The 26,688-nt window shown below is 42.1% G+C and overlaps 2 protein-coding genes across 5 annotated transcripts in view; one reads left to right on the top strand and one right to left on the bottom strand.

Moving 5' to 3' along the window:
- The window catches only part of PCSK5 (proprotein convertase subtilisin/kexin type 5), a 470,824-nt gene that overhangs the window by 118,058 nt on the left and 326,078 nt on the right, over positions 1-26,688 (bottom strand). For 3 of the 4 annotated variants that reach the window (XM_078366047.1, XM_078366050.1, XM_078366053.1), the window contains exon 21: positions 4,577-4,679. The exons of the other annotated variant lie outside the window; for it this stretch is intronic. In XM_078366047.1, the coding sequence (XP_078222173.1) occupies positions 4,577-4,679 (103 nt within the window). The remainder of the gene's footprint in view (positions 1-4,576; positions 4,680-26,688) is intronic. 4 annotated transcript variants of the gene reach the window in all.
- LOC144581680 (uncharacterized) overlaps positions 12,232-26,688 on the top strand; it is a 49,726-nt gene continuing 35,269 nt past the window's right edge. The window contains exons 1-2 of the mRNA XM_078366063.1: positions 12,232-13,361; positions 13,504-13,563. Of these exons, the coding sequence (XP_078222189.1) occupies positions 13,355-13,361; positions 13,504-13,563 (67 nt within the window). The 5' untranslated portion in view covers positions 12,232-13,354. The remainder of the gene's footprint in view (positions 13,362-13,503; positions 13,564-26,688) is intronic.

Here is a 26,688-nt window from a genome sequence, read left to right as displayed (position 1 = left end):
TGACATTCCAGATGATGTCAGTGCTGCTGGTCTGGTGAGCACTCTTTGGGATCACTGCTCAGTAACAGTCTGAATTACTGTGGAATCTGCTAAATGATTCCTGTGTAATACAGGTGAAACCAAATTGGCATCTCTTACAGCTCCCTTAGAATAGCAGTAATTGTACCAATTGTGAGGTTCACTGAACACATAGCATACTCATGCTTCCATGGGCATGATGCTGCCATCCAGGTCTGGGAGATCTGAGGCCTGTGAAGAAAGGGAAGATGTCTTTTTCTCTCTACCAGTCCTCTCCACTTATGCTGGACACCGCACAAAAGGTCAGGTGTAAGCCTCAAGTAACTTGTTCCTGTGTTGGCATTGGCTTGTTTAAACCTCACTGTTTCTAGAGCTAGAACCAACCCTTAACTGTGGAGTGGGCCCTTTCAATCCCAGGTTTAGAGGAAAGTTGGGTGGTGGCAAGGCATCCCGAATAGCACGTCACTTACAGTCTTCCATCTCATTCATTCCGACACCCTGAAATTTGTCTCATTTGCATCTGTTTGGAGGCAGAATGGGATTCAAGTCAACAACCTAAGACAGAAGTCCACCTCACTCTTGGATTTCCAGGCCCTCATGTTCTGTTAACCATCCCCAGCACCACTGAATGAAGAATCCTTTTGGCGTGAGTCCCAGTCCTAAACAGACACTCACACACATCTGGCTGTCCATGTCAAAACAGATCCCCTGCACCATGGCATAGAATGAGATGCATGTGCTCCCAGCCCAGATTTTTAGTGGATGGCATTAATGCCAAGGGGGAATATCCCAGCCCCACCCTGGCACTAGTTACTGAGCTAGAAGACTTTTCGAGGAACATTTTGGATGTGGCTAGTTTAAAATGAACAAACAAACAAAAAAACCCCAAATCTTTCTATAAGAAAAACTGTGGAAGAGCTTTCTGAGAATTATAAGAAAGGAAGCTACTTGATGTTCTGCTGAAAAGAATGGGGCAAATTTATTCTAGGGGTTTATTTTCTTCCTAAAATCAATTGAGAAATGGATGTACAGTACATCATCATGTTATCTTTTATAGCCTTTTTGGCACCAGGGATTGTGATTGGTTTGGCTGTGTCCCCACCCAAAATCTCATCTTGAATTGTAGTTCTCATAATCTTGAGTCGTGGGAGGGACCCAGGGGGAGGTAACCGAATCATGGGGCGTGTATCTCCATACTGTTCTCATGATAGTGAGTGAGTTCTCATGAGATCTAATGGTTTTATAGGGGATTTTCCTCCTTTGTTCAGCACTTCTCCTTCCTGCCACCCTGTGAAGGAACCTTTCTTCCCCTTTGCCTTCTGCCATGATTGTAAGATTCTTGAGACCGTCCCAGCCATGCAGAACTGTGAGTCCATTAAACCTCTTTTTTTAAATAAATTACTAAGTCTCAGGTATTTCTTCATAGCAGTGTGAGAACAGACTAATACAGATCAGTTTCATGGAAGTCAATTTTTCCACAAATTGGGGGCAGAGGATGGTTTTGGGATGATTCAAGTGCATTACATTTATTGTGTACTTTATTTCTATTATTATTACATTGTAATATATAATGTAGTAATTATGCAATTCACCATAATGTAGAATCAGTGGGAGCCCTGAGCTTGTTTTTCTGCAACTAGATGGTCCCATCTGGGAGTGATGGGAGACAGTGACCGATCATCAGGCATTAGATTCTCATAAGGAGCACAAAACCTAGATCCCTCATGTGTGCAGTTCACAATATGGTTCACACTCCTATGGAATCTAATTCTGCTGCTGATGTGACAGAAGGTGGAGTTCAGGCAATAATATGAACAATGGGGAGTGGCTGTAAAAACAGACAAAGTTTTACTTGCTCACGTGCTGCTCAGCTCCTGCTGTGCAGCCCAGCTCCTAATAAGCCATGAACAAGTTCATGAACTGGTTCATGGTCTGGGGGTTTGGGACCCCCATTTTATAAGACTAGATAACAGATTGGTTGGGAGGAATAATTTGTTTTCCCATTAATGGGAACCACTAAAAACCACTCAGAAATTGGAGAGGAAGCAGACATGAAACACTTCCATGTTGACATAGAGAAGGGGCTGTCTTGCTGACTCAATTTTAGGAACGTATCAAGTACATAATCATGCTTTAAACCATTCCCTCCATGTCCACCCTAACAAAAGCATAGATCTCCAACTTCTGTAATGGGATGATTATTTCTAAAGACAGAAAGATAGAGAAGACGATTATGCTTAAGTGAAGGCACCAAATGATACCACCATGCCCCCCCCACCTGACATTCTCCAACCTCCCACAAAAATATTGCTAAGAAACTTGAAGAAAAATCCCATTTCAAATGGCTACAGTTTTCAACAGATGCCTACAATTTTTCCTAGTGGAAGAGAATAGATATTTTGCTCTATAAAAGTAGAAAATGGGGCTGATGAAAATTTTCCTTAAAACTAATTCAAGGCATCTCTGGGATTACCAGTCATCCAATTCATGGATTCCTGAGATGCCCAGGCAAGCTCATCTCTGTAGGAGAAGAGCTTCTCTCCCCAACTCATGCCGGCTCTTGACCTTTTCATAGGCAGTGAACCATTCCAGACCCAACAGGGCTGAAAGAAACAGAGAAGGCAGTGAAACCAAGTGCTAAAGAGCTGGGCAGAGAGGATGTTAACATTGGCACTGAGTATTCCACAAGGCCCCACAGGGTTTGTGTGTGTGTGTGTGTGTGTGTGTGTGTGAGAGATGTGAACTGTAACAGAAGAGATGACATGTCAGGGTTAGCTGGTCCTCTTTGCTGATTGTTGACTTGGCATAATTAAGCCATTACAGGGCACTTGGTGTAATTTCTTGGTGCTTTAATCTTCTAAAAGAATGAAATCTAGGGAAAAGTTTTTTTTCCTTTCTGAATTAATTGAAATAGATCAAATAAAATGTTTGAGCATGGGTCAGAACAGAGGTAACTTTGAAATGTTTTTAATTGGTTCACTGACTCTGTTACTCCTTTAGGACTGGGCAGGAAAATTAGGTCGGGCAATGAGTACCCCAGCATCACAGAGCTTTGCATGTTAAATACAGCAGCAAAGAGGTCACTTGCTTCCTCCAGGTTTTTAATTGTCTTTAAGGAGCTAAACCTAATAGTTTATAAAATTATAAAGGAAGGGTGGTAGCTGCTTTATTAAACAAATGCTAAAATATTCCCCTAGTTCAAAAGATGTCCAAACATGCATTGGAATTTGATTATTGGTATGGTGGAGAGTTGGAGGAAAAACAGAACCTCATTTTGCGACTGCTATCCCTATCTTAGAGTATGTCCTGATGCCTCTTTAAAGCAAATTCCATGTTTAGAGGCATAGTTATTTTAAAGAGACACTTGGAAAATATGCTCATGGTTAGCATTGAAAATTCTTAAAACTGTTCCTTTGTTTCTCTTCTTTGGTCCTTTCTTTTTCCTTCTCTTATTTATTCTTTTCTTTCTTCCTTCCTTTTTCTGCGGGAGCTATTTAGAGAGCCAAACCTATGATATTGATTACATACTTTATCAAGTTCAATAAAACACATTTATTGAATTATTATGTGTTGATCACTGTGGGGAATACAGGAACAAATACACCACACCACCCACTTGCGAGACTATTATAGTCCTACAGAAGAAGTAGGACAAAATGACCATTATGCAAAGCAGAGGAAATGCCCATCATAGAGATGCAAAGTGCCTGCCACTAGAGCAGCCTCATCATCCTTGCCTGCAAGAGACCTGCTTCCTTTGCGCTGGGCAGGGCAATGATGAGGCCATTGATTGAAACACTCAGCAGCCAACAAATATTCAGTGCTGGCTTCAGAGGAGCATTGACTGAAAATACAACAGGCCTCCAGCTTTCTTCATTAGAAATTCCCAGTGTATTAGCAAAGATGCTCATTCCATTCGCATACTTGCTGTTTCCTCAGTAACTCCGTTAGCAAACATCACTGAGTGCCTATTATTTTCCCAGAACTGTGGTAGGTACTACAGATCAAACATGAGTAACTCAAGTAGCTTGCAGTCTAATGAAGAGATAGCTTTGTAAATGAAAACCTTCAAAGGATACAGGTACTTTTATGGAAGCTTATAGAGATCAAAAGGGCACAAATTTTTTTTTTTACTGGGACGAGAGTAATTTTACTGGGGAGAGGTCAGAAATGCCTTTAAGAACAGTTCACCCTTGAACTGACTCTAGAAATAAGTAGATATTTGACCAGCAGTTGGAAATGATGGTTGAGGGAAAGGTGTGCAGAAAAGGATGAAATTTCAGGCATCAAAAGTGGCATCAAAGGCACCCTATTCTTTGATGAGGAAACCTGTACCATGTCCAGGGAACTGGTCCTTGTGGGAACTGGGCCTCACGGGGAGAGAATACTACAGAGGTGAGCTGTGCCCAGACCAAGGAGAATATCTGTGGAGTGGGAAGGAGTTTGGTTCTCTTTTTTCTCCAGGCTTATGGGGTGCCACTAAGGTAATGAGTTCTTCCTCTCTCCACCCTGCAATCCATGAGCTCCCACCACCAGGAGATCCTGAGAGGCCACTTACCTTGTCATGGGACAGGCAGTGCAGTCTTCCTGGGTTGGTCCCTGGCACTTGGCACATGAGGCCTCACAGGTCTGGCAGTGACCATACTCATCAACGTACTCTCCTAGGGAATGAAATCTAATTGTTTACTTCATTTATACATGGAAAGGCTGCCTGGACTGTCAGTCTGAGAGCAGCCGGATCTGTGGCTGCCTGAAAGTGATACAGACAACACAGAGAGGAGAGGCCCTAAATGGCTTCAGCTGTCAGTCCCCAGATCCTGACCTTATCATAACAACTGCTCCTCTCTCAGCGTCCCCAGAAGTTGGAATCTCAAAAGTTATGAAGCAATGACATATTTCTGAATCTAGTCAACATGTGTTACCAATTTTTTAAGCAGGGAAGGCCAAGTGGGTGCTTCCCACCGGACCCCTTTACTGAACTCCTACTAACTTTTCCCTTAAAAGCTGAGGTCTCCTGGTCCACAGAGGCCCCATTTATAGTCTTGGGTCAAGTCAAGCAATGAGCAGGACCCACCCAGATCTTGTCTTACCACCCCATGGGGTAGAGGTGCCAGAATCGTGGTAACTGGTGAAGAATGGGTGCTGAGTCTTGGCTGACATTGGGCAATTGGGAGCTACATCTCACTCTGAAAGAGTAATAGTAAACAAGTAGCCAGGAAATTCTTCCTTTAATTGAAAACTTCATCTTTCCCCCCCAAAAAAAACACATGTGGGGCCCTGCCATAGAAGCAAATCCAGCCTCACAAATTTCTTGGAAATATTTAAGAAATTATTCCCACAGCAAAGGTGGCAGAAGGAGGCCAATATCATGAAAGGTGAATCTTGTGGATTCAAAGATGGGACTCTACTCACTGAATCCAACCCTCCTGCCCACATTGCACTCACCCTAACCTGCCATTGTCTTAAAAAAATTGACAGACTTATTTGGTCAGATTCACAGAGCTATTTTTCCTGGTTTAGAAACTGGTCATGCTCAGAACTGGTTTCAGATTTTGGCAGAGACACAACCACCACCGGACCTCACCCCCTCTAACTCTGACAGCCCCTGTAAGTATGTCTAAACACTGTCAGTCTGAGTTCCAGCTGGTGGGGTGAGGTAGCAGGACCTGCCCGGGGTTTAATCAAGTTGTCTTAGCGAAACTCCAGTCTTGACTGCCTGATTTAGCATAGTTGCATTGAAAAGAGCCCTGGAAACCTAGACTTGACTGGTGAGGAAACGAGGGAAATGTATCCCCCTGTCTTTCCCCCATCGCTTTACTGGACTGGTACAGATAGCATGTAAGTAAACCTTATATATATAAATTTTACACTTGCTAGCACTAAACCCCAAAGATGAATGTGAAGAGACAACTAGAGTTTGCCTTTATGTAGCAGACAAAGCCTTTCATGTAGAGTTATTCTATTAGTTTTGTTAACTGAAGGAAAAATAGCGTGTTCAGAGTGATGCAAACATCTAATCGCAGCACATCCTGCACACCCTGGACTCTGTTCCTCTCTGTCTTCCCATTTTTACCAAGGTACAGTTTGGACTGGGAAACTTATATGCAATGTTTAGAATGGGATTGTGATTCTTACCTTGGGACAGAGTAGAAAACCTCCCAGGAGACCTAGGCCCAAGAAAGTGCAGAACCAGCAGGGGCAAAGAATACAGGCATGCAGGTTGTTAGCACAAGGTGCCTATCCACCCGAATGGTCCAGGGGAGGCTGACATCCAGCCTGTCTGCCTCACCCTGCCAGGCACCCTGGTGTTGGTTGCCCGTGCCTCTGTAGAGCGACACCTTTTATTAACTCACACAAAGGCATCGACTGGACTGGTGACATTCTTGGTAACCAATAGTCCCAAGGCAGAAAAAAGCTGGGACTTCCATCTAGCAGGAGTGGTGATTTCAAGCTGAGACTGTGTCACTTACTACACGCATCATCATAGTTATGTAGCCTTCTTTTTATTTATTCAGGCTTCCCCCACTTCACCTCTTATTTATGGCTTCCACTGATTTAAGAGGCACAATCAATTGAGCAGGGTGATTATCAGTCCAGGTACTAGCAAAATCGAGAGCAGAGGACCCAGGGCAGACTCGGTAGGAAGGAGTAGACCTTGCCTACAGAGGCCAGTGCAAACAACTTGTGTTTACAGTTAGATGATATCTATGTATCTTTCAAAACATATATGCTGAGTGGAACATGAATGGAGGAGGCTCATAGAAGCTTAAAACCCCACAAAAATTGTATTCTAGAAAAATGTGGACTGTTAGCACAGCGTATCTATTCAATCATTCTAGGGATATATTTTTTAACACCTACATACATGCCAGCTACTAAGGGAGATATAGAGACATACAAATTAAAAAGATCCTGCTCTTGGGTTCTCAAAGATTTTTTGAGAATGATTTATAAAGAGATAGTTATAACCTAATTACTAACCAAGGGACTTCTACTTCCTCAGACGGGCCAGATTTAAAACCAAAACAGAAGAGCAAGGGTGTCCACTGGACTCTGCTATACCCGAGGCAAAGACAGTTACTTTGCCCTGACATCAGAGCCTGTAGGAACGGACCCAGTGGTTTGGTTCTTCCAACTCCCCATGTTCATCCAGCTTCTTTTCTATGATGTATCAGATCCAATGGGAGGATAGGATTTTAAACTAAAACGCCTTGCTCCACTAAGTCAAATGCTACTTAGGGGTTCTGAGAGTTATATCATAACTGTGCCCAAAGTCTTCTTTATCATACAGATGAGGCATCGTTAGTTTAGGGAAGTCTTATTAAGATGTAACTGTGAAAAATTTCAGTTCTCTTCGTATCTCTTGTTTGCCTTCTCCTCGGCTTCCATAAGCCAGTAGGTGGCTTTAATACCCTGGCTTTGCATGTCCTCAATCTACCCAACTACAGTGGCCTCTATTGGCACTTATAATGTGCTGTCTTAGATATGACCACTAAAGATTACACCATCTGCAAGATTTTAAATACATCCTGCAAACACACCTTCTTATGCCCCACTATGAGTCTATATCATCCCAGGTGACTCCCTGTCACCGAATGATTATCCCTTCATTCATCTCTTCCAGTCTCCACCTTGCATCCCCAACTTGGGGTAGGCCAAGCGATCCCAAAGCCCAAATTCCACCCATTCTTCTGCAAAAGGAGACATGAGCTCCTCATTTGCTAATAAGATGTCTGAGTCCCCTTGGCTTTTTTTTTTTTTCCCCACAGTGTCAAAATTCATCTCTGTCTTCTCCTTGGCTTTTTACTTATTTTCTTTCTCCCAGAAAGGTATGCCTGTCTTGTTGGCCATTGTCAATTCCCCATCTACTGTCATAATCTTCTTTCCTCAGGATAGTTCTCCCCCAGTTCCTCTGTCTTCAGTCTCTTCTTCATATCTCTCATCCTTGTCTGATCTACGAAAGTTTTCCCCTAACCTAAAACCTTCCCAAGCCCTTTTCCTCCCTGATAACGGACTCTTAGAACTTGTTTTTTTCCTCCTACTATTTGGAAACAAAATGGTGAAAACATCATGACATTGAAGCTTATGTAAGAGAGTCGGTGTAAGACAGCTCAACTGTACATGTTCCTCAAGTCTGCATGTCTCTTCATGTTAGAACAAGCTCTGGCTTTGGAACAGATGAGACGAGAGGAAGCTTCTCCCAGTCTCATATTTATGTAGATGTCGTTAGTTACATAAACAACTGCCCCTAGCTCTTACAGGCACAAGTTTTCACTGCATGTTTGGAACTGAAGAAACCAGATTCTAAGGACACAGAGAAGTTGCTTTATTTTGTTGTTGTTGTTGTTGGAGCAGCAAATTCTTGTCATCTGTCTTCATTGCACAATGAAGCTGAATGTTTATGACAGGCATGATATACAAAATTCTTACAAATAGTCACTTTTAACAAAGCCTTTGGGGGCCAGTATTTTGTTTTCCACCTCATCCTACAAGCTCTTCTTTCTGGCATCTTCATCCACTGTTATGATTTCCAGATCATCTTTCTCCTGTGATCAAAACTGTTCCATTACCCCTTCAGTTCCTTTCTCATCCTATGCTGTAATGGTTCAAAGGACATTGAGGAAGTATAGTCACATGGAGAGGAATGCTTCAACTCAAAAGTTGAAGGCACAGCTTAAAAATTAAAACTTAGAAATTTAAAAAAGTTACAGTCAAGTGGCTTACTGTGCTTTTTCCATCTCTTCATAGCACTGTAGAATATTATCAACAAGTCTAGATTCTGAGTAAACTTTATAAAGTCTTCCAGAATAAGGAACGTGTATCACAATGTTCAAAGTTACAAAATATCATTGAAGTATCATCATATTTTTTTAGGTTTACATGGCCAGAAGAGCCTCCTCTCTCCTGATGAAATCGTATGCTTTCTTTTATACTTCATAATATTGATTGATTACAGCTAAATTTATTGTAGAATTCTAGTGAATATATATGTACCCTAAAAAAGTTAATCAGCACAAAAATATGGTAGGTTAGGATATAGGTTTAAAAACTTTTTAGCAAGATGATTAGTAAGAGAAGGTAGGAGGAATTTGATGAGAATCCAGCTGCTTGGTTTTTGATCTGGTTATTTCGATGAGTAACTTTGGGGTATGAAATTACCTATAGGCCTCTGTGTGAGGCCTATGTTTGTACCTTCTCACTCAGATGCCAGAAATCATAAAGTATGAGTGATTGTACAATCATGAGTGTTAATTAAATAATACTATCTCTTTGCAAGGATGTCAACACATAGTTTCCAACTTAAGATACAATTATGTGAAGATAATTTTTATTAAAACATCTGTACTTTTTAAAATCAGCTACGATAAATGGTCAGCAACACTTTGAACTACTTAAGTACTAATGAAATAAGTTGATTTTTAATAACCTTGTTGAGCATGAAGTTTTATAGCAAGGCTCAAACTATGAGGCCATCAACTGAGACGGCAACATCTTCACTTTAAGTCAACACAATCATTCACCCTCAAAAAGAAAGGAAATTCTGACAAACTCTACAACATGGATGAACCTTGAAGACACTATGCTAAGTGAAATAAGCCAGTCACAAAAGCACAAATATTATATTATTTCACTTAAATGAGTATATACACCACATAAGTATTTACACTTGTATAGTGTATATACTCATATAAGTATATAGTGTAAATACTATATAGTGTATATACTCATTTCACTTATATGAATATATACACTATATACAAGTATATCACTTATATGAGTATATACACTATGTAGTATTTACACTATATACTTACATGAGTATATACACTATATAAGTAGTTACACTTATCAACCAATAAATCTTGGGAAGCCAGTCTGTTAAAGTGAGGCTCGGGAGACCTCCTGTGGTAATGAACATAAATGGATACGTGAATAAAACTTGGGATAAGGGAGACATCTGGCAGATGGAAAACTCTGTCTTCTTCCTTTCCTCAAGGATGCACTAAAGACAGAATGAACATTAGACAGCTAGAAAGAGGGTTCTACCTCCCTAGCCTGAAGGTGTCTGGAGGAAACCTCTTCTTTATCCCATTCTCTCAAGGACAACTTGCCCTTGTCCTTCCTGCATATTCTTTCTTTGATTGACAAGGCTTATCCTTCCTGGTCCCATTGCTTTTTCATTCTCAGGCAGGCACTGGCATTGATCTGTGTGGTTTGTGCAGATGCTCTGAAATGCTACTCTGGCAACCTCATGGGTTGGCACTCCTGCAAAAAGGATGGATCGTAAATTGTGGATCCAACACATACTCAAATATTTACTTTCCTTCAGCCAACATGTTGTTCAAAGGGCAGAATTAAGAGTTGATCTTTCTAGTTTCCACCGTCATTTGGCCCTTGACCACAGTCAGGCAGTGAAAATAGTGTATGCAAAATGAGGTCTTGGCCAACACACCTGAATGTAGTGGTGGTGTCGCAATCACACAAGCTCTTATTCATGGACACCTACCGTATTACAAGTGCTGTTCTATGTCATATTTAATCCAGACAACAGCCTCTTTTATAAACGAGAAACTGAGGCTTGGGGAGATTAAAAAATCTTGCAAAAGTTCATTCAACTAAGTAAGTGGTAGAGTTGGGCTGTGATCCAGGTGTGCCTGAGACTGAGCCCATGCTCTTTCTACGATATTTGCTGGTATGGATTCATTTCCTCCCTTAGTGTTCCAAGTAGCTTTGCTATTTATAACAAGAAAGAACTGAGTACATGCCTCAGCTCAACCACTTGATGAGGTAAGGGAATCAAAAAGGAATTGACTGTGAAATAAATGAACTTTGAGCAGGCATGTTACACAGAGCAGATTTACTCAATGATTGATTACAGCCTCTACATTTATTTTCTCTGTGAAAATGCCCAACATTCTTTAAAAGACAATTCCATGTATCAAGTAAGCTGAGATTTAAAAAGCAGTTTGTTCTGCCCATTAGGCTATTAAGTTCCTAACAGGAACTCAGAATTTCTTTTTTCAATGAATTAACTTGGTTGAGGGTCTGGGCAGGGATTTTCTATGTTTTTTAATTCTGTTAAAAACAAACTGGCTCCACAGAAATAGCTTACAACCACAATTAGGGTAAGAGTTCTCCACGGTGGTGGGGAAGATTGGAGGGATTTGGGTCAAAGGATACAACATTTCAGTTAGACAGGAGGAATAAGTCCAAGAGATTTATTGTACAACATGGTGACTAGAGTTGGTAACAATGTGTTATGTACTCGAAAATCACTAAGAGTAGATTATAAGTGCTCTCACCATGCTCAAAACATAAGTATGTGAGGTAATGTGTATATTAATTAACTCAATGTATACATATTTCAAAACATTATGCTATATACCATAAATGCACATAGTTTTTATGTGCCAATTTTTTTTTAAAGTTTCTAAACAGCTGGTTGCATGACCAGACCCAAGGGGTGGGTGCTGGGGGTGGGATGGAGGTAAAAGGCCTGAGTGCATTTTTTTTTTTTTTTTTTGAGACAGGATCTCACTCTATTACCCAGGCTGGAGTGCAGTAGCGCAACCTTGGCTCACTGCAACCTCTGCCTTCCAGGTTCAAGCCATTCTCCTTCCTCAGCCTCCCGAGTAGCCAGGATTTCAGGCACCCGCCGCCACGCCAGCTGATTTTTGTATTTTTCATAGAGACAGGGTTTCACCATGTTGGCCAAGCTGGTCTCGAACTCCTGACCTCAAGTGATCCATCCACCTCGGCCTGCCAAAGTGCTGGGATTATAGGCGTGGGTCACCATGCCTGGCCCTGAGGGTGATTATTGTCTTCAATTAAACAAAATAAATTTACAAAATTTCTCATTGATCCTGTGGATGAGGAAAATCATGAAAAACATTGTTGGTGGATGAGAATCCATTTATTGGCCATGTTAGGTGTGAAACACTTCTTGACAGTCTCTTTATTTAGTGGGCTGTCTTTTTCTATTCCTGTAAGTGAGCCTAGATTTTCTACAGGTTTACTAGTACACCTAGTCTATTCATCAGTGTTGTGATTTTATCCCCAACTGCCTCCTCCATTTGTGGCCACGGTGGTCCCACCCTAGTGGGGAGAACAGTAGAGTATCTGGTCATTCAAAGTGAAGCGATATCTAAGTTTTAAGACGTGATAACAGAAATAAGTGAGCATAATTTGAGAAAATAACTTATTACGTTTCAGAAAGCAGCACCAACAACCTGATGCAAGTTACCCTTGGGAGATGCTTCCTGAGAAAGTGAATGACTTTGAAAGAGCTGAGAGCCTGGAGAAAGGAGGCCTCTCTCCGCCTGAGACATAAGCCCACGACAGGAGAAGAGACCCTGCTGTCGAGAGCACTTCCCATGAGTGAGCACGACACTGCCAGGCCTTAAGGGATGTGCCATTTCCTTTCTCTTTGGAGTGATGAAGATGGCAGGTGAAATTTTCAGAAGCATGCCACAGAGCCTTCCTGATGTTCTAAACTACACAAGGGTGCTAGTGCACTGATCGTTAAAACCCCAAGCCCTTCCCATGCAGCTTAATTGGTATTAAGCTCCCTGTTATGGCTTTTCAGTCCTGAAACACAGACTTTTGTGTGTGGATGAGACTTTGGTTTCTCTTGCAACCCAATGAAACTCTCTCACAGCTTTTATAACTTGCTCTTAAATCCCTTGAAAATACCACTGCAGCGTGGCTTTCTCTGCTCCATTGCCCTATGGGAAGGAACATCCTCAAGTTACCCTCTTTCTCTTTCTCTTTATCAACACATAGAAAGTGCTGGCTCATCATTCCTCTCTCACAGTCCTTTCCACTTTCTTTATGCACTGACTGCAAGTGCTCAAACATTTCAGCCAAATCTCTAATTAAGAAAAAAGAGAAGCCCCTGGAAAGAGGAAGAGTTGCATGCCAAGGCCTGGGGCTCTGGCTGCACTGTCTGGTCCCCGCTTTGTAACTGACAGTTTAGTGTCTCACCGGCCCTCATTAACACTGTCTATCTTAAAGAGATCCGCAGATTTGCCCAGTGACAGGTCTGTATGGAACGCAGCACCCAAGATGCCTCCATCCCTTGGTGACTGAGGAAGCATTTGATGAGTCAGGCTGCCCAGTGATTTATTGGGAGTGACCAATTTGTGCTTTCAAAAAATCTCAGCATTTTGGGAGGCCGAGGAGGGCAGATCACCTGAGGTCAGGAGTTCAAGACCAGCCTGGCCAACAAAGTGAAACCCTATCTTTAAAAGAAAAAAAGACTAAGTGTGGAAATACAAAAGGTAATCAACGTTTGCTCCGTGTCTACTGTGAGTCAGCATAGTAAGAAAGAAGCACTATGTTGGGTAAGTCTATACATTTTGGAGTCATCCCATCCTGGGTTACATTTTTGGGTCCCTTCCTTCTCCAGCTGTATGAAATTAATCAAATCACATGTTTCCCAGACATTCCTCTTCTGTAAAATGTGGATAATCCTCTCTCTCATAGGATGTGGTGGGGATCAAACAAGAAAACAGACCTGTGGCACCAGAAGAATGGATGGCAGAGGTTAGTTATTCTATTTCTTTAATTGTGTTATCTCATTAAATCTCAGATAATTACATAGGGTAGATAGAGGTCTCAGCTCCATTTGATCCAACAGGGAATTTAAGCACCAGAATGTTAACCCTGTGTGAAACATTGCCTAAACCTTGGTAAGACTGGATCCCAAATTGCTTTTTCAAGTCCCCTGAGGGGACTTGAAGAATGTATTGGCTGCGTTTGTGGGTGGCAATGAGGCAGCTAAATTAATGACCCTCGGGACAGAGCACAATGACCTTGCAAAGCAATTGGGCTGCGGATGCAACCTACACACATCCTTTTTTATTATTAGCATCCCCTCGGAGACAGTCTCCCTGTACGAGAACAAAACCAGCTTTTCCTACACTGTGCTATGGAAAGTTCCAGAGCCATGGCTGTGCCCTTTTCAGGCTGCTGAGGTCAAAGTTGGTCAGAAATAGGTGAATATCAGATGGGGCTTCTCCCTAACAGGGTTTCATCAAGTCAGGTTCAGAACTTGAGATCCTTGGTCCTCCATGGAGTGGTCACTGTACTTGGATTGTACCTGCTTCTTCACTGAGTGGGTCGGGGCTCCCTTACTTGGCAGGTATCAGGACAAATTGTACAGTCCTTTCCACCGCCTTGAGGTGGGGCACATAAACAGGTGAGAATGAAAGTGAGGGCAGCAGCATGTATATGGGTGGGGAATGTGGTGGGGAGGGGCAGGAGGCTTCCAAACCCAGGTGTCTGAGAGCTCAGGTGTTTCCGTGTTTACCTTTGTCCTTCCCCGTGGTTTTCATCCTACCAGAGCTTTGGGCTTTCCAGAGTGTGGAATCCAGGATTAGAACCTCACTGGCTCCACAGTAGAGAGGATGCCTCTTTCTCTTTATTGAGATTCCTCTCTTTCTGCTGTGTGCTCGGATGACCGTGAGCTATCTTCACCCCAATTGGAAGCATGCCTTTCCCCAAAAGGTGGGACAGGTGAATTGCCTGTACCTGGAACCAGGTGTCCTAGATGTGAACCTCAGATCTGCCTTGGCTAGCTGTGTAACCCTGGGCAAGCTCTATAAGCTCTCTGAGCCTCAGTCAGCTCATCTGTAAAATGGTGAGATTCACAAGTATGTCAGAAAATGGTCAGATGGATTAAATTAGTTAACATGTGAAATGTGCTTTGAAATATACTGGCACACTAGTATGCACTCAATAACATTTAGCTGTTGCTACTCCAGTGAAGAACACTGGGTCCCTCAGATAAGTAACACCAGAGAGCAAACACCAGAGAGATCTCTAAAAACATCCAGTGCTCAACCCACTTCTTATTGTCTGGTAGTTTTGAATAATTAATCTTTCTTCAGCTTCATAAATGAGATCAATTACTCCAGACTTCGCTAGTTCCCTGTTTGTCTCCTGCCTAGTATCAGGTAATATTATTCCTTCTCATACTGTGGTTGATTTAGAAAAGCATACTAATGGTCAGGCATGGTGGCTTATACCTGTAATTCCAGCACTTTAGGAGGCTGAGGCGGGTGGATCACCTGAGTTTGGATCATCAGGAGTTTGAGACCAGCCTGGCCAACATAGTGGAACTCCATCTGTACTAATTATAAAAAATTAGCCAGAAGTCGTGGCACATGCCTGTATTCCCAGCTACTTGGGAGGCTGATGCCAGAGAATCACTTGAACCTGGGAGGTGGAGGTTGCAGTGAGCCAAAATTGCACCATTGCATTCCAGCCTGGGTGGCAGAGTGAGACTCCATCTCAAAAATAAAACAAAAAAAATGCATAGTGAGTATAAATAAAATATGCCCCAAGGATTTCTTTTCTCTACAACTGTTCAGGGACCCCTTAAGAAAACAGACTCCAACTCTATTAAACATTTTATTTAAGAAGTCAACCAGGTGTGGTTCTGTTTGTCACCAAAGTTCTATTCAGGAAATGGCAGCCTTCTTCCCTTTGACCCCCAACACTAAATCCACAGTTCTAGAAAAATTCACTTGCTAAAAAAATTATGGGCACCTGAAACTAATATAGGACAGAAAGGCAAGTCAGCTTTTCCTCTATTGCTTACTATTATCCCTCTTGTTGCCTTATGGAGAAAGCTCTTGAGAGTAATATAACAAGGCCGGGTGTGGTAGCTCACGTCTATAATCCCAGCATTTTGGGAGGCTGAGGCGGGTGGATCATGAGGTCAAGAGATCGAGACCTTCCTGGTCAACATGGTGAAACCCCGTCTCTACTGAAAATACAAAAATTAGCTGGGCATGGTAGTGCACACCTGTAGCCCCAGCTACTCAGGAGGCTGAGGCCGGAGAAATGCTTGAACCCAGGAGGTGGAGGTTGCAGCGAGCTGAGATCGTGCCATTGCACTGAGCCTGGGTAACAAGAGAGAAACTCTGTCTCAAAAAAAAAAAAAAGTAGTATAACATTGTTTGTGATGTTCACTGATCTTCACCCAGCTCTTAGCACAGTGGTCAGGAATTGGTGCAACCTCAATATAAACCCAAGGAGTTGTTTCTTTAACATTAATAACATCAGGAGAGGATGCTTGACTCATCAAAACATTTCAGAGTGGTATGACTCAATGCATTCCTGCTTTTTTCCTTTCCTAGGTGCCTTGATATCTCCTTTCAAGGCTCTCCATGCCGCCCTCTACCCCATCTATGCTGTAGAGAGCCTGGTTCCACTGGTGACATTGTAGCCTCTGTCTCCCTCCACCATATAGACCTGAGAACTTGCCTTCTCAGCCTAGCCCTATAGAGAAGTCCTGTGGAGACATGTAGAGAACAGAGAAGGAGCTTGCAAAAAACCTCTGACTTCACCAGAAAAAAAACATTGCAGCTCTAGAAAGTCTACATGGCCTCTAGAACAATTCATTCCCTCCAATAGAAGAGTTGATTTGCAGTGCCTTCAAACTCTCCCCTGCTGGAGTCTGACTCCACTCTTCATTATTATTATTATTTTTAATTTTTTGAGACAGAGTCTTGCTCTGTCGCCCAGGCTAGAGTACAGTGGCATGATCTTGGCTGACTGCAACCTCTGCCTCCCAGGTTCAAGTGATTCTCCTGCTTAGGCCTCCCGAGTAGCTGGGACTACAAGTATGTACCACCACACCCAGCTAATTTTTGCATTTTTAGTAGAGACAAAGTTTCGCCACGTTGACCAGGCTGGTCGTAAAGTCCTGACCTCAGGTGATCCTTATGGAGGATTGCCTGCCCACCTTGGTCTCCCAAAGTGCTAGGATTACAGGCGTGAGCTACCGCACCGGGCTTCTACTTTCCATTATTATCAAGCCCACTCCAAGCAGTCCCTCAGTGTCTGCCCCTGGAGGCTACTGCACCTTCCTGAACTAGGTAAGTCACTGTCCCTTTGGTGGCCTGTTTAACAGCATCTCTAGGGAACAAGCAACCAGAGAAACAAGTCTGGACCCCATTTAGGGGGTTCTGGGTCTTCAAAGCCTAGCCTGTGGCTTAGGTCTAAAGCTACCAAGCAGGCCTAGCATTCCAGGGCTCAGGAAGCCTGCCTTTCCTCTGAGACTTGTTCTTAGTGCTCCTCTCAGTCAGAGCTGGTGACTCAGGCCCTCCTCCCCTTCCCAAACTCCCTCCGGCTGCTGTCTGACCTGCTTTGACTTCTTTTTGCTTTCAAGGCTGCTCCTGATATTTATCTTAACCAGATTTTACACGATGTGATGTGCCTGGGGCCCCAAATCTTCCTGGGGAGGGCCAATTCCTCTCTCTGCTGTGCAGAGTTTGCCAAAATGAGCAGGGATGGGCTGTCGGAAAAGCTGCCTATGGCCTGGGGAACTTGAACTGTGTTTGGCTTATGCAGTTGTCCAGTGTCATTTAGGTTGTAATTTTCTAAAGATGAATTTGTCAGAGGCCAACATTTTCTATGGAATAAAAAGAACCAGCTTACTACAGTAATATGAATGATAGACTTGCAAAATGGCTAAAGAAGTAGAGAGAGAAGTTGTATTTGTGTTTGGGGAGTTTAAATCCAGGCCATGGGTCGAAGATAAGGGAAGCTTTTCTAGAAAAGCTTTCTCAATATTTTCACATTTAATTCTCAGAGTCAGCTTATGGAGGTGAGTATTGCTCTCATCTTACAGATGAGGAAACTGAGACTCAGGAAATTTAAGCAGTCTGTCCAAGGTTACTGAATTAGCAATAACAAGAACAGCTAACACTATTATTTCTTGATCACCGTATGCTAGGAATTGTTCTGAGTGCTCCACACATACTAACTTACTTGATCCTTACAATAACTTAAACCTGTTGGGAGGAAGGCATTGTATACTGCTTGTTTTTTAAATCATCCCCAATGCCTGCTTTTTTTGTTGCTATTGAGAAAGCTGGGGCAATGAGACATTAAGTGGCCTGTTAAGGTCCCCTGGCTGTTGGCAGAGCTGGGACTTAAACCAAGAAGTCAGATTCCAAACTCTCCTCTTTTAACCAGTTTTGCTGTACCCCTTTTCCAAGAAAGTAGTAGAGATGAGATTTAATCTATAAATGCCACACCCCTTCCAATATGCTAGAAATTCCAATCACTGGGGGGCTGCATGCACACACGTGTGTGTGTGTGTGTGTGTGTGTGTGTGTGAATTTGGAGATAAAGTCAAACATGCAAGACTCCTTAATCATGTCACTTGGAACTGTGTGCTTGCCTACCATTCTCTCACATGGGCGTGGGGTGGTGGAAGAAGGCTCACTTTCTACCCGTTGTGGAAGAGATGGAATCAGCTCACATCAACTACCAAGAAACTAGCCAATGTAGAATGAAGTGTTCAAATCTAAGGCTTGTCCAGAGCAGTAGGTTCTGATTGTACTCTTCCCCAAGGACAGGGCCATCTCTTGCTTGTTTTGCGGTTGCCGTGGACTCACTACATGAGTGGAAGATTGTCCTAAGTATGAGGAATTCATTCAAATGTTTTGTTTGTTGAACTGAAAATGAGATTGCCTTGGGCATGAAAGGGTGGATGTGGATAAGTGGGCAAGAGGGAAAGTGGAGGATGTTTTAGGAGAGGGACAAGGATAGCAAAGAGGGAAGGTAGAATACATCTGATGTCTCTGGGAGGAGGCAGGTGATTGGGTTGACTGAAGTAGAAACTGAGTTTGGGGGATATGAAAAATTACCTTGGACAGAGAATGTGGACAGTTAATAGAACATCGATTAGAGGTGCATCAGGTGGATATGGCTGGTTAAAGGGACCCACTGAAGATTTAGAGATAAAGTCTATGTTCAGCACAACTTTGGTGAAGATCACCCTGGCCAAGGGGGACTTAATGAATTGAAAGACCACAAAGTCTAGAAAATCAACCAGGAGATGGCTGCAGTAAGCCAGGGTGAGGGAATGGAACGACTGCAACAAAAATGGTGAGGACGGAGTGGTCCCCAGAAAATTGAGGCGTTGGATCTCAGGGAGAGATGGACTTTAGAACTCATCTACTCTAGCTGCCTTTATTTACCCCACCCCCAGGAAATGGGTTGAATTCCCTCAATGATTTTCTACCCCAGTGACTGCTCAGTGTTTGAATGAATACCAAAAAGGAAGAAGAACTCACTACCTCCTCTTCCATTTTTGGAAAACTTCAACTACCAGAAATATCTTTGTAGTAGGCTTAATCTGGCCTCCCATGAAATTTCATACATGGGTAATTACAGAGGAATCAGCTTCTCTGAACAAAAAGCATGATATTTATGAGAATAATGAAAAGAGAGAAGATCTGAGTCCAAGGCTTGGACTCGTGGCTTTGAGCAAGTCAGTGAAACCCTGGGAGGCCTAGTCACTTCTGTGGAAATAATGATGATGCATGTCCTGCCTAGTTCTCTGCTCTACTTAGAGGATCACATGACAGTGCTTTGGAAACTTCAAGGTGTCAGATAAAGGAGAGGCAAATAAGATCATTAATGTTCTACAGGAAAAACTGTGGTACGTAAGTGGCTGGCAAAGCCAGATCCACATTCCAGCTCTGCCACTTTCTAGCTGTGTGATGTTTTGGGCTTGCTCCTTAACTTCTCTAACCCTCCTTTCCATAGCTGCAAAAAAAATATAAGAATAGCCCTACCTCAGAAAGTTGTTGTAGTGATTAAAATTGACAAATTATTTAAAGGCACTTAGCACAGGCTTTGTCTGGAATATAATAAGTGGTGAATAAATGCTATGATTACTGATAAATGGTGATGGTTTGCATGTGGGAAGTGAGGGAGAAAAAGGGGTCGTGTTGATGGACTTGAGTGATAAAGAAATGACGGTAGCAGCGGCAAAGCCTGGGAATATAGGGAAGCTTGTTGGAATGATCTAGCAGGTGTACTGAAACTGAGCAACTCCTGGTGTAGCACTGTGCGTTTAACCACATGCCACAGGCAGTATTTTTACCCTGCTGAATGCTGGGTGGCTGTGTTCTCTAACACACAACTCCTGTTATCTCTCTTCCTGTATCAACCCATATAACAAGAGTTGATGGAGCAAAACATAGTGCAGACATTCACAGCCTGTTTCACCTACAGCCATGCCATAAACAATCAGGAGCACATTTCATTGTTGCCACATACAGTGTCATGTTTAGGTACCAAAATGAAAAAAATATCATCACCTACACATTCCTGCAGAGTGGCCTTCCTGTCCTTGGACTGCAGAACTGTTTGGTGGAAGAGTTGCACATCAGTAGACACTTGGCATAAAACTCACATGAGGAGAAGGCAAGTTGTTACAAAGGACTTTTATCACAGTGGTCTCAGTGGCTGGGATTTTGTGGCCCTTCTAACTGGTCCCAAGGATAGCTGTTATTTAATCATTTATGAAGCTCTAGGTAAAAGAGGAATCAGCATTAGCAGGTAGAAGGTATAGTGCTTGTTGGGAGTGAATGGTCATGTTGGGTGCAGTGAGGAGTATCTTGTACTAACCCAGCTAAGTGCCTTTCAGGATAGGAACATGTATTTGATTTATTTTTATTTTTTATGATACTTTAAGTTCTGGGGTGCATGTACAGAATGTGCAGGTTTATTATATAGGTATACAGGTACCACGGTGGTTTGCTGCATCCATCACCCCGTCATCTACATTAGGTATCTCTTCTAACGCTATCTCTCCCCAATCCCCCTACCCACAGCTATCCTTCCCCTAGCCTCCCACCCCCAAGAGGCCCCAGTGTGTGATGTTCCCCTCCTTGTGTCCATGTGTTCTCATTGCTCAACACCCACGTATGTGTGAGAACATGTGGTGTTTGGTTTTCCGTTCTTGTATCAGTTTGCTGAGAATGATGGTTTCCAGCTTTGTCCATGTCCATGCAAAGGACATAAACTCATCTTTTTTATGGCTGTATAGTATTCCACAGTGTATATGTGCCATATTTTCTTTATCCAGTCTGTCTGTGGTGGGTATTTGGGTTGGTCCCAAGTCTTTGCTATTGTGAACAGTGCTGCAATAAACATACATGTGCATATGTTTTTATAATAGAATGATTTATAATCCTTTGGGTATATACCCAGTAATGAGATTGCAGGGTCAAATGGTACTTCTATGTCTAAATCCTTGAGGAGTCACCACACTGCTTTGCATTCCCACCAACAGTGTAAAAGCATTGCTATTTTTCCACATCCTCTCCAGCATCTGTTGTCTCCTCATTGTTTTAATGATCACCATTCTAACTGGTGTGAGATTGTTTCTCAATGTGGTTTTGCATTTCTCTAATGACCAGTGATGATAAGCTTTTTTTCTTTTTCATATATTTGTAGGCTGCATAAATGTCTCCTTTTGAGAAGTGTCTGTTCATATGCTTCTCCCACTTTTTAATGGGGTGTTTTTTTTTTTTCTTGTAAATTTGTGTAAGTTCTTTGTAGACTGTGGATATTAGCCCTTTGTCAGATGGGTAGATTGCAAAAATCTTTTCCCATTTTGTTGGTTGCCAGTTCACTCCAATTATAGTTTCTTTTGCTGTGCAGAAGCTCTTTAGTTTAATTAGATTCCATTTGTCAATTTTGGATTGTGTTGCCATTGCTTTCGGTGTTTTAGTCATGAAGTCTTTGCCCATGCCTATGTCCTGAATGGTATTGCTAGGTTTCTTCTAGGGTTTTTATAGTGTTAGGTCTCATATTTAAATCTTTAATCCATCTTGAGTTAATTTTTGTATAAGGTGTAAGGAAGGGGTCAAGTTTCTGCTTTCTGTATGTGGCTAGCCAGTTTTCCCATCACCATTTATTAAATAGGGAATCCTTTCCCTATTGCTTGTTTTTGTCAGGTTTGTCAAAGATCAGATGGTTGTAGATGTGTGGCATTATTTTGGAGGCCTCTGTTCTGTTCCATTGGTCTATATATCTGTTTTGGTACCAGTACCATGCTGTTTTGATTACTATAACCTTGATATAGTCTGAAGTCAGGTAGTGTGGTAGTGTGATGACTCCGGCTTTTATTTTTTTTTTTGTGCTTAGGATTGTCTTGGCTATGCAGGCTCTTTCATGGTTCCATATAAGATTTAAGGTGGTTTTTTTTTTCCAATTCTGTGAAGAAGGTTAACGGTAGCTTGATGGGGATAGCATTGAATCTATACATTACTTTGGGCAGGATGGCCATTTTCACAATACTGATTCTTCCTAACCATGAGCATAGAATGTTTTTCCATCTCTCTTATTTCCTTGAGAGTGGTTTGTAGGTCTCCTTGGTCCTTCATATCCCTTGCTAGTTGTATTCCTAGGTATTATATTCTCTTTGTAGCAATTGTGACTAGAAGTTCACTCATGAGTTGGCTGTTTGTTTGTTATTGGTGGATAGGAATGCTTGTGATTTTTGCTCATTGATTTTGTATGCTGAGACTTTGCTGAAGTTGCTTATCAGCTTAAGGAGATTTTGGGCTGAGACTATGGGGTCTTCTAAATATACAATCATGTTGTCTGCAAATAGAGACAATTCGACTTCCTCTTTTCCTGATTGAATACCTTTTTTTCTTGTTTTTGCCTGATAGCCCTGGCTAGAACTTCCAATACTATTTTGTACAGGAGTGGTGAGAGAGGGCATCCTTGTCTTGTGCCAGTTTTCAAAGGGAATACTTCCAGGTTTGCCCATTCAGTATGATATTGGCTGTGGGTTTGTCATAAATAGCTCTTATTATTTTGAGATATGTTCCATCGATACCTAGTTTATTGAGAGGTTTTAGCATAAAGGGCTGTTGAATTTTGTCAAAGGCCTTCTCTGCATTTATTGAGATAATCATGTGATTTTTGCCTTTGGTTCTGTTTATGTGGTGGATTATGTTTATTTATTTGCATATGTTGAACCAGCCTTGCATCCCAGGGATGAAGTCAACCTGACCGTGATGGATAAGCTTTTGGATGTGCTGTTGGATTTGGTTTGTCAGTATTTTATTGAGGATTTTTGCATCACTGTTAATCATGGATATTGGCCTGAAATTTTTTTTTTCTAGTTGTGTCTCTGCCAGGTTTTGGTATCAGGATGATGCTGGCCTCATAAAATGAGTTCAGGAGGACTCCCTCCTTTTGTTTTGTTTGGAATAGTTTCAGAAGGAATGGTACCAGCTCCTCTTTGTACCTTTGGTAGAATTCAGCTGTGAACCTGTCTGGTCCTGGACTTTTTTTGGTTGGTAGGCTATAAATTGCTGCCCCAATTTCAGACCTTGTTATTGGTCTATTTGGGATTTGACTGCTTCCTGGTTTAGTCTTGGGTGTGTGTAAGTGTCCAGGAATTTATTCATTTCTTCTAGATTTTCTGATTTATTTGCATAGAGGTGTTTATAGTATTCTCTGATGGTAGTTTGTATGTCTGTGGAATTGGTAGTGATATCCCCTTTAACATTTTTTATTGCATCTATTTTATTCTTCTCTTCTTTCTTCTTTATTACTCTGGCTATCTTTTTTGTTGATCTTTTCAGAAAACAAGCTCCTGGATTCATTGATTTTTTTTGAAAGTTTTTTTTGTGTCTCTATCTCTTCAGTTTTGCTCTGATCTTAGTTATTTCTTGTCTTCTGCTAGCTTTTGAATTTGTTTGATCTTGCTCCTCGAGTATTTTTAATTATGACTTTAGGGTATCAATTTTAGATCTTTCCTCCTTTCTCTTGTGGGTTTTTAGTGGTATAAATTTCCCTCTACACACTGCTTTAAATGTGTCCCAGATTCTGGTACATTGTATCTTCATTCTCATTGGTTTCAAAGAACATCTTTATTTCTTCCTTCATTTCATTATTTATCCAGTAGTCATTCAGGAGCAGGTTGTTCAGTTTCCATGTAGTTGTGTGGTTTTGAGTGAGTTTCTTAATCATGAGTTCTAATTTGATTGCACTGTGGTCTGAGAGACTGTTTGTTATAATGTCCATTCTTTTGCATTTGCTGAGGGGTGTTTTACTTCCAATTATGTGGTCAATTTTAGAATAAGTGTGATGTGGTGCTGAGAAGAATGTATACTCTGTGGATTTGAGGTGGAGAGTTCTGTAGATGTCTATTAGGTCTGCTTAGTCCAGGTGTGAGTTCAAGTCCTGGATATCCTTGTTAATTTTCTGTCTCGTTGATCTGTCTAATATTGACAGTGGGGTGTTAAAATCTCCCACTATTATTGTGTGGGAGTCTAAGTCTCTTTGTAGGTCTTTAAGAACTTGTTTTATGTATCTGGGTGCTCCTGTATTAGATGCATATATATTTAGGACATATATTGGTCTATTCAGGGATTCAGCTTTAGGATAGTTAGCTCTTCTTGTTGCATTGATCCCTTTACCATTATTTGATGCTTTTCTTTGTCTCTTTTGATCTTTGTTAGTTTAAAAGTCTGTTTTATTAGAGACTAGGATTGTGACCCTGCTTTTCTTTGCTTTCCATTTGCTTGGTAAATATTCCTCCATCCCTTTATTTTGAGCCTATATGTGGTTTTGCATGTGAGATGGGTCTGCTGAATAAAGCATACTGATGCATCTTGACTGTTTATCCAATTTGCCAGTCTGTGTCTTTTAATTGGGGCATATAGTCCATTTACATTTAAGGTTAATATTGTTATGTGTGAATTTGATCCCCCCATTTTGATGCTAGCTGGTTGTCCTGTCTGTTAGTTGATGCAGTTTCTTCATAGTGTCAATGGTCTTTATGAATTGGTATGTTTTTGCAGTGGTTGGTACTGGTTGTTTCTTTTCATGTTTAGTGCTTCCTTCAGGAGCTCTTATAAGGCAGGCCTGGTAGTAACAAAAATCTCTCAGCAGTTGCTTGTCTGCAAAGAATTTTATTTCTCCTTCAACTATGAAGCTTGGTTTGGCTGGATTTGAAATTCTGGGCTGAAAATTCTTTTCTTTAAGGATGTTGAATATTGGCCCCCACTCTCCTCTGGCTTTTAGGATTTCTGTGAGAGATCTGCTGTGAGTTTGATGGGCTTCCCTTTGTTGGTAACCTGACCTTTCTCTCTGGCTACCCATAGCATTTTTTTTCTTGATTTCAACCCTGTTGAATCTGACAATGATGTGCCTTGGGGTTGTTCTTCAAAAGGAGTATCTCTGTGGTATTCTCTGTATTTCCTGAATTTGAATGTTGGCCTGCCTTGCTAGGTTGGTGAAGTTCTCCTGGATAATATCCTGAAGAGTGTTTTCCAACTTGGTTTCATTCTCCCCGTCACTTTCAGGTACACCAATCAAATGTAGATTTGGTCTTTTCACCTAATCCCAGTTTTTTGGAGGCTTTATTCATTTCTTTTCACTCTTTTGTCTCTAATCTTGACTTCTCACTTTATTTCATTGAGTTAATCTCCAATCTCTGATATCCTTTCTTACACTTGACCAATTCGGGTATTGAAAGTTATGTATGCTTCATGGAGTTCTCACGCTGTATTTTTTTAGCTCCATTAGGTCATTTATGTTCTTCTCCACACTGGTTATTCTAGTTACAATTTTGTCTAACTTTTTTTCAAGGTTCTTAACTTCCTTGCATTGGGTTAGAACATACTCCTTTAGCTTGGACAAGTTTCTTATTACCCACCTTCTGAAGCCTGCTTCTGCCATTCATCAAACTCATTCTCCATTCAGTTTTATTCCCTTGCTGATGAGGAGTTGTGATCCCTTGGAGGAGAAGAGACATTCTGGTTTTAGGAATTTTCAGCCTTTTTTGTGCTGGTTTCTTCCCATCTTTGTGGATTATCTATCTTTGGTCTTTGAAGTTGGTGACATTTTGATGGGGTCCTTGAGTGAATGTCCTTTCTGTTGATGTTGAATCTATTTCTTTCTGTTAGTTTTCCTTCTCACAGGCCTCTCTGTGGCAGGTCTGCTGGAGTTTGCTGGAGGTCCATCCACTCCAGACCCTGCTTGCCTAGGAATCACTAGTGGGGGGCTGCTGAACAGCAAAGATTGCTGCCTGTTTCTTCTTTTGGTAGCTTCATTCCAGAAGGGTACCTGCCAGATGCCAGCCAGAGCTATCCTGTATGAGGTGTCTGTCAGCCCCTGTGTGTCCCAGTCAAGATACACAAGGGTCAGGGAGCCACTTGATGAGGCAGTCTGTCCCTTATCAGGGATAAAATGCTGTGCTGGGAGATCTGCTGCTCCTTTCAGAGCTGCCAGGCAGGAACGTTTGAGTCTGCTGAGGTTGTACTCACAACTGCCTCTTTCCCCAGGTGCTCTGTCCCAGGAAGGGGGGGGCTTTATTTATAAGTCCCTCACAGGCTGCTGCCTTTTTTCAGAGATGCCCTGCCCAGCAGGAGGGAGTCTAGTGATATAGTCTGCCTGCAGAGGCCTTGCTGAGCTGCTGTGGGCTCTGCCCGGTGGCTGTGTAAACTTCCCTGTGACAGGTGAGGTTAAAACTGCACACTCGAGCCTCAGCAATGGCTGAGGCTCGAATGTCGCAGATTGAGCTCAAACTCATGGGCTGGCTTTGAAAATTTCAAGCCAGTGGATCTTAGCTTGCTGATCTTCATGGAGGTGGGACCCACTGAGCCAGATCACTTGGCTACCTGGCTTCAGTCCCCTTTTTCAGGGGATTGAGCAGTTCTATGTTGCTGGCATTCCAGGCACCACTAGGGTATGAAAAAAACTGCTATGGCTAGCTCAGTGTCTTCCCAAATGGCCACCTGGGTTTGTGCTGGAAGCCCAGGGCACTGGTATTGTAGGCACCGGTCTGCAGGTTGTGAAGGCTGTTGGAAAAGTACTATATCTGAGGCAGAGTAA

Source organism: Callithrix jacchus, chromosome 1 (assembly GCF_049354715.1).
Source record: "Callithrix jacchus isolate 240 chromosome 1, calJac240_pri, whole genome shotgun sequence".
Lineage (NCBI taxonomy): Eukaryota > Metazoa > Chordata > Mammalia > Primates > Cebidae > Callithrix > Callithrix jacchus.
This window is presented reverse-complemented; position numbering and strand designations above follow the sequence as displayed.